This window comes from Alosa alosa, chromosome 6, assembly GCF_017589495.1.
Source record: "Alosa alosa isolate M-15738 ecotype Scorff River chromosome 6, AALO_Geno_1.1, whole genome shotgun sequence".
Classification (NCBI taxonomy): Eukaryota; Metazoa; Chordata; class Actinopteri; order Clupeiformes; family Clupeidae; genus Alosa; species Alosa alosa.
In genome coordinates this window covers 9,121,577-9,129,076 of record NC_063194.1, presented here as the reverse complement: position 1 = coordinate 9,129,076, position 7,500 = coordinate 9,121,577, and the positions used below count along the sequence as shown (strand labels likewise).

The window sequence follows — 7,500 nt, the reverse complement described above, 5'->3', positions numbered from 1 at the left end:
GACACCTACGAACCTACCTTCTTGAATTTCCCCTTTGGGGATCAATAAAGTATCCATCTATCTATCTATCTATGGATGCTGACACAAATGCTGTTAAAACAGAGCGTGTAAGAGTTGATATGAGCATGACGTGTGATTCTACGATAAGACTAATAATTTCTCAATCGTCAGAGGAGCGTGGCCAGTGTCTGCCTCTGCCTGCATGTCCCTGCGTCTGCTGGCTGATCCCAGGCCAGACACTCTGATGGTGTGTGGCACAGGCGCAAGCTGGTGCCCACAACATCAAACAGAAACACAAATATCTCCTTTCATCAGGGCTAGATTACAAGGAGATTATATCAAACGTCCCTCATACTCCCCCCTCCAAGCGTGTCATCTAGTCTTTCACTCTCACTTCTCTAGGTCGCAACCCGGAGCTTGTTTCGTAAGATCTGAATATAGAGGAGATACTGTAGTGGAGGACTGGTGTGGAGGTTATGGAAAATGAGGGGTTGTGGTTAAGGTTGTTGGTGTATGTTGGTGAAGTCTTATGGTTTTGGTTAGAGTTTGGCTAGCATGTGGTTATGTCTCAGGTCTGGCATAGTCGCATGTCATCAAGGTACTTTAGTCACTGCCACAACTGTTCACATTTTATATGCTTGCAGGAAACACACACACACACACACACACACACACAACATGTACACACAGAAACAGACCCACAAAAACACCCACCACACACACACACTTTAAAGCCTAGCTGGAATGTGGTGAGGGAGCGGTGAGCAGGCGAGGCACCCCATGAAAGGTTCCTTGATTGCGCTGTCTGTGCGCTTGGTCTGCTGGTGCTGAACGGAGCTCTGGGCTGAAAGGCAGCTGAGATGCGGGTGCCATAATACCAGCAGGGGAACGGGGATCAGACAGGGTTTTTTGTGGGGGCATGGAGTGTGAAAGACGCCTTTTCTCTGCATGAGCGATGGGGGACATGGAAGTTTAGCTCTGAAAGCAGAAGAGGATGTGGGCATTTGAATGGTCCTTAAAGTACTTCTTGTGTTTTTTTTTTCCATTGCTCTTTCTTCTGCCTTTTTATGCTGACCTCTCTCCCTTTTCCTCACGCAAACTCTTCCTCTGTTCTTCGCTAAACCCTCTCTCTCTCTCTCGCTCTCTCAGGTGGTGAACGCTCTGGAGTCCAACCCTACGGCGCGCCGCACACAGCTGCATCATAAGTTCGAGCAGGTCATCGCCCTGGTGGAGGACAACATCTACGAGTGCCAAAGTGAGGCCTAAAGGCCAATCACACGCCTCGAAGACATCCTGGCTCGTTCTGCTTGACCAGGACAAACTTTGTGTTAAAGACTTTCTGCTGAATGGCCGGGATGGTGAACCAATGCAGGGGGTGGAGGGGGTGTGCGTAGGCTAAAAGGCCTCTAGTTGGATACTGGACAAGGTCACGGATTGGGATCGAATGACAGAACAAGGGGAACCGAGAGAGATGTGGTCTAGAGAACGTTCCCATCCCCTTTCTCATCTCTGTTTCTGTGGTGTGTGTTTATGTGTGACGGTGTAAGTAGGTCGCTCTCTCACACGTTCCCTGCTGATGTGGGTTCCCTTGCGGGAGGGGTGGGTGGGAAGGGGGGTCGGGCTGGTCGCGCTGGAACCCGCGGTTCCACAGCCCTGTTTTAGCACTGACCTGCTCTGAGAGCTGTTGATGCACTGGACTGAACAGTAATCGTCCTCACTAGTATTTATATGTCTTACTGAGGGGGGACAACACTTCTGTCATTATGAACAGAATGGTGTTTGTAGTGAACTGGCAAATGGGACCTCCCCTCTCTATGTAGTCTGCACTGTTCTCAGGTCTGATTGTCCAAAAAAGTGGATTTTTTTCCTTTCATGGTGCTTCAAGTAAAAAAAATGCCTTTTACTTTTTTTGCATACAGATCCCACCATGCTTTGCTTGCTGGTTAGAAGAAGACATGGGGAGTGTGTAGATGTTTGTGAGGTCGTCTGCTGTGGTGTAGGCCCATATCTGAGCCCATAGAGATTTTTGTGTGTGTGTGTGTGTGTGTGTGTGTGTGTGTGTGTGAGAGTGAGTGTGTGCGTGTATGTGTGTGTGGATAGGTGTATGGGAGGGAGGTTGTAGGGGTTCTTATAATTTAGTATTTGTTTGGCGATAACCTATTACTAGGTGGTGTTTGTGTAAGGTAAGGAGTACAAATAGATGCTTCTTCGAAGAAAGAGGGAAATTTTATTAAATATAACTACTATGAAGTTAAACTGTTTTTTTTTATTCTTTGAGACATTGTCATGCATAAAAGTCTGAAACTATACGGCTTTCCTGTCTCATTTCTTCCTCCACAGTAAACTATAGTGGCTATGCAAGTGAAATACCTCTTTGCAGAACAAAAATGAGTGAATCCAAATATCTTTTCTAATGTTTTTTTATTTCTTTTTATTTTCAATTGCAACACATATAACATTTCCATATTTACACCAACCAATCAAACAAAACACAGATACAACCTCCTCATCTCCCAATGAGATTCATATGTGCACTGGGACCCATTTGGACTAAATAATGTGTGTTGGTCTCTGAAGGGGCTACATCCGCCACGATAGGCTTCTCCCTGCCAAAACCAATCAGTGCAGCATTCACAATGCCAATCAAGTGTGTGTGCGTGTGTGTGTTTGTGAGAGAAAGAGATGTTTGTTAGGAGTTCCTTGGAGATTGATCTAAATCTAGAAAACATTTTGCTGCCTTCAGCTATGTCTTCAGTGACAAAATAACGCTTCAAACAAGGGCGCTTCAGGGAGTATCTTGTGAACAGTGTAGGATGTCATCAGCTCAGGCAGTGTTGACGAGTAAATATATTCATGTAGTCTCTGGAGTTTGGCTCCTCTCCTCTGAAGTCTCTTTTTATTGTTGGTTATTTTCAGTGTCATGTTATGTTTTGTCAACCGGTGTTCTCTTTATGCACACGTTCTCAGTAGTCTTACAGGGAAAACGGAAGTGAGCTAATTAGGAGCACACTCTCGATATCATTCACACTCATTTGGTCCACTTCAGCAGCTTTCCCATGGTTATTAGCCATTTGTACAGGGCCAGTAAAAACAGTAACAATAACGATTATTTCTACAAAATGGCCTCATGTTCATGTGGTTGAGGTGGTGCGTGCGTGGGAAGGGTTGGCCGCGTGACGGTGGATCCCCAGAAGCGCTGGGCAGGGGGGGGGGGGGTTGGGGTGAGAGAGAGGGGGGGCAGAGATCAGGCAGGGCCCACCTGGCTGGAGGAGATGGTGGAGGACTGGGTTTTAGAGGAGGCCGTAGTGGTGACTTCCTCCTCACCGAACGGGTTCGTCCCACAGCATACAGTCTTCAGCATACAGTTTCTAAACTACAGGAAAGAACATACAGAGCAAAATTGGGAGATAGCGTTCACTAGATGCGGCCTTACTGTGTGTCTTGCAATGTTTTGCCTTTAACAATATGAGGGTGATCCAACAGACGTGGAGTCAGGAAATGTGTGCGTGCGCAGAGATGCTGCAGTTTCTTACCTGTCTGTTCAGGAGAATGTAGATAACTGGATTGTACAGGGCGGCACTCTTGGCAAAGAATGCTGGGACTGTCATAGCGATGGGTCCGAAGTTCGCACCCTGATTGGCAAAGATGTACCAGGCCACAGTGGCATAAGGCACCCAGCACACCAAGAAGGCTATCACCATGACGATCACCATGCGTGTCACTTCCTTCTCTGCCCGCTGAGTGGACTCGGACTCCTGTTGCTGGGCTGCAGCCTGGGACAAGAGGAGCGAAATGACACATGGCCCACAAAACACGACTCCCGCTGTCTCCGTTAGTAGAACTCTAGATGAACCACTCTAATATAACTTTAGATGAACAACTCTAATAGAACTATAGATGAACCACTCTAATATAACTTTAGATGAACCACTCTAATAGAACTCTAGATGAACCACTCTAATATAACTCTAGATGAACAACTCTCATATAACTCTAGATGAACCACTCTAATAGAACTCTAGATGAACCACTCTAATAAAACTCTATATGAAACACTCTAATAAAACTCTAGATGAACCACTCTATTAGAACTGTAGATGAACCACTCTAATAGAACTCTAGATGAACAACTCTCTCGTGTGTACTCAGATGTGTTTGGAGTACTGTGTGTGAGTGTATTGCAAAATAAGATAATGAGAGTATTTGTCATGTGAAAAGTGAAAATGATGGCGTTTCTCTGGTTGTGTGTGAGCCTGAGGTGTTTCCGTGGTGTGTTGAGTATGAGAGTGTGTGTGTGTGTTTGTGTGTGACAGAAAGAGAGAGACTAACCGCACGGACGGTGCAGAGCAGGCGGCTGTAGCAGAAGAAGATGATGATCAAAGGGATGGTGAAGTGGAGGAGGAACATGTAGATGACAAACGAGGTGTTGTGGAGCTCAGGCCTGGGAGTGTAGTAGTCTATACCACAGGAGCACTGCATCCCCTCAGGAATGTACCTACACACACACACACACACACACACACACACACGCGTACACGCATACAGACACGCGTACAGACACGCGTACACACACACACACGCACGCATGCACACACACACACACACACACACACACACACACACACACACACACACACACACACACACACACACACACACACACACACCCGCGCACGCGTACAGACACGCGTACACACACACACACACGCATGCACGCACGCGACGCGATACACATACCTGCAGCACATGCCACACACACACACACACACACACACACACACACACACACACACACACACACACACACACACACACACACACACACACACACACACACACACAAGGTGACAGGTGAAGGGTGACAGTAAGATGGGAGTGATTGTCCATCTGTATGTGTGTTTCTGGGACACGTAGTCAGACTTACCTGGACCAGCCCATCAGAGGGGGCAAAGCACAGGTGAGAGCCATGATCCATGTGAAGGCCACGCCTACAATCGCATGCTTCTCCCCAAATCGAAAGGTGGTCATAGGCTTGCACACTACAATATACCGCTCAATGGCCAACGCTACCAGGGACCACAGGGCAATTTCACCTACGACACACACAGACACAGATTATATTCATCCAGGCAGGAAACATTGGAAACATTCTCATTACTCTGGTGTAATCTTGCTAAATCTTGTATATCATATGTTCTAAACTTATCTGCTCACAAAGCCATAAATACCAACGCATCCAAGCAAATCACAAATATCAGTAAGAGCTTTCCTAAATTATCACTAAATTAACACACAGACACACACACACACACACACACACACACACACAGATGTTCAGCCATGTACTTACCACCCAGAGTGGCGAAGAAGCCCTCCACGTTGCAGCCGGTGACACCCAGTACGAAGTAGCCGTGCAGCGCGGTGTAGAGTGTGACGGTGAAGCCGCCGATCACCATGAAGAGGTCCGCCACGGCCAGGTTGAGCAGGATGTAGTTGAGCGGGGTGCGCAGCTTCTTGTGCTTGACCGTGACGTAGAGTGTGAGGAAGTTGACCGGGAAGGAGGTAATCATGAGGAAGATCATGTAGGCGGCCAGCAGCGAGTACTTCCACGGCTCGGCCAGATAGTACTGCGGGTGCTCGAAGGGGCTGCGCACCACCCCAGTCCGGTTGGACATGGGCACGTAGAAGTTGGGCCCTTCCGTTCCGTTCATGGTGGCCGAGAGCGAGAGAGGGAGTGGGGGATGGAGAGAAAAAAGAGAGGAGAACGAGGGACGGAGAGAGAGAGAGAGGAGAGAGAGAGAGGGAGGTGTTCCAGACCAGACAGCTCAGATGAAATGAGAGAACAGCGAGAGGAGAGCAGAGGAGAGGACAGCTAGAAAGGTGTGATCTGCACCCCGGGACGCTGAGGGTCTCTTATAAGGCCCCCTCCCTGCGGATTAGCAGCCATGGGCGTAAGCAAGAGTGGATGTACACACACACACACACACAAACACAGATTGAGGTCACACAGAACTGGCTCACTAATCCTACATGGATCAATAACACATTTAAGTGGCCAGGGACATTTTTTATCACTGTCGTCCAAGTAGAAATTGTATTTAAGGAGCTGGAGACCAGTTGGAGATGGCCGACTGTCTGATTGAACACTGAGAATCAAGAAGCTCCCAGGCATAAAACATGGCTTGATTTGAAGACTTGAACACAGATACTGTACAGTCCCCCACATTGTCACACAACACAGTCTCTGTGCCTATGTTCCCTGACCTGAAGTGAGGGCAGCCATCACAAACTTACACAGAGGGCATATTGTGGGTTGTTTAGAGATCCTGAAGTGGACATACAGTGAATGGGAGCCCATTTTAATTCACTTCTGCCCACACAGAGCTCATCTGAGTCCCCCAAAATGATCCTGTGAGTGGCCAATTCATTAGAGAGATGATGTGGGTTTTGGATTATTCTCATTCTAGTTCTGGGTCGAATTGGATGCTTGATTTCAGGTTAAAGGAATCTATTGCAAAAAATAGTTGAAATAGGAATAGGAATACACTGTCTTTATGGTAGTATCTTAACAACACGTCAGTCACTGCAATGTGGCATATCAGATATACATTCCCGAACCACATACTTGCATATGTACAGACAAACACACAGTTAACACACGTTTTTTTGTGGAAAAAAAACTATGAATTTTATTAAAACTGCTTAACATTCAGAAGAACATATTTGTAATCTCATCACAACATGTGTTGTCAAGTGCATTCCATACACATCTATGGTAGTGTGCAGCACTAACTTGGTCCCACTTCATCATTCTCATGCGAATAGGCACAGTCACCCGAGTCAATCTGCAGTATTAAAGTGAGCTGTATATTAATGCCCTTTGCCATGTGATATTCTGCTGAGGTGTCTGTGTGTTGTGTTGCGGTCTGTAAGAGGCCCTCTGTAATCTCATCGGAGTAATCACATCAGCTCTGCAGGGGGGCCGCTGATGCTGCAGTTTCCCTCACCTCACTGACTCCCCCACACACACACACACACACACACACACACTCCCTCACACATACACATACACATACACATACACATACACATACACATACACATACACACATACTCACTCACTCACTCACTCACCAACCACACACACACACACACACACACACACACTCCCCCTACACACATACACATACACATACACATACGCATACGCATACACACATACTCACTCACTCACTCACTCACCAACTCACACACACACACACACACACACACGGTGTCTACCACACACATACACTTAGTTGGGCTCGTCGATGGACCGGCGACAGTAGGGACAGCAGTTGTGCTGCAGGACCAGCAGCTCGTACTCCTCGCTGTGGAACATCTGAGGACAGACAGGAAACACATCATGACAAACAGGAAGTCAGCTGGCCGGCGCAGGCAAGGCAGGAAAAAGCAGCCCAGAGTCATGTGTCCAGTCAGAGCGAGCGCTGCCTCTTCAGC

At 47.4% G+C, this 7,500-nt stretch overlaps 3 protein-coding genes across 3 annotated transcripts in view; 1 reads left to right on the top strand and 2 right to left on the bottom strand.

The window, feature by feature from the left end:
- Positions 1 to 2,309, top strand: part of plxnd1 (plexin D1) — a 55,932-nt gene extending 53,623 nt beyond the window's left edge. Inside the window, exon 36 of the mRNA XM_048246988.1 lies at positions 1,150 to 2,309. Coding sequence (XP_048102945.1) covers positions 1,150 to 1,266 — 117 coding nt within the window. The 3' untranslated portion in view covers positions 1,267 to 2,309. The remainder of the gene's footprint in view (positions 1 to 1,149) is intronic.
- Positions 2,310 to 3,232: 923 nt separating this feature from the next.
- LOC125296081 (rhodopsin-like) lies at positions 3,233 to 6,007 on the bottom strand. The gene is made up of 5 exons (XM_048245747.1): positions 5,351 to 6,007; positions 4,925 to 5,093; positions 4,330 to 4,495; positions 3,534 to 3,773; positions 3,233 to 3,373 (listed from the first exon to the last, which is right to left on the bottom strand). Exons 1-5 carry the CDS (start codon positions 5,709 to 5,711, stop codon positions 3,245 to 3,247), a joined length of 1,065 nt encoding a protein of 354 aa, XP_048101704.1. The 5' UTR covers positions 5,712 to 6,007; the 3' UTR covers positions 3,233 to 3,244.
- A 1,185-nt stretch (positions 6,008 to 7,192) lies between these two features.
- The window catches only part of LOC125295822 (intraflagellar transport protein 122 homolog), a 30,600-nt gene continuing 30,292 nt past the window's right edge, over positions 7,193 to 7,500 (bottom strand). Inside the window, 1 exon segment of the mRNA XM_048245342.1 lies at positions 7,193 to 7,381. Coding sequence (XP_048101299.1) covers positions 7,295 to 7,381 — 87 coding nt within the window. The 3' untranslated portion in view covers positions 7,193 to 7,294.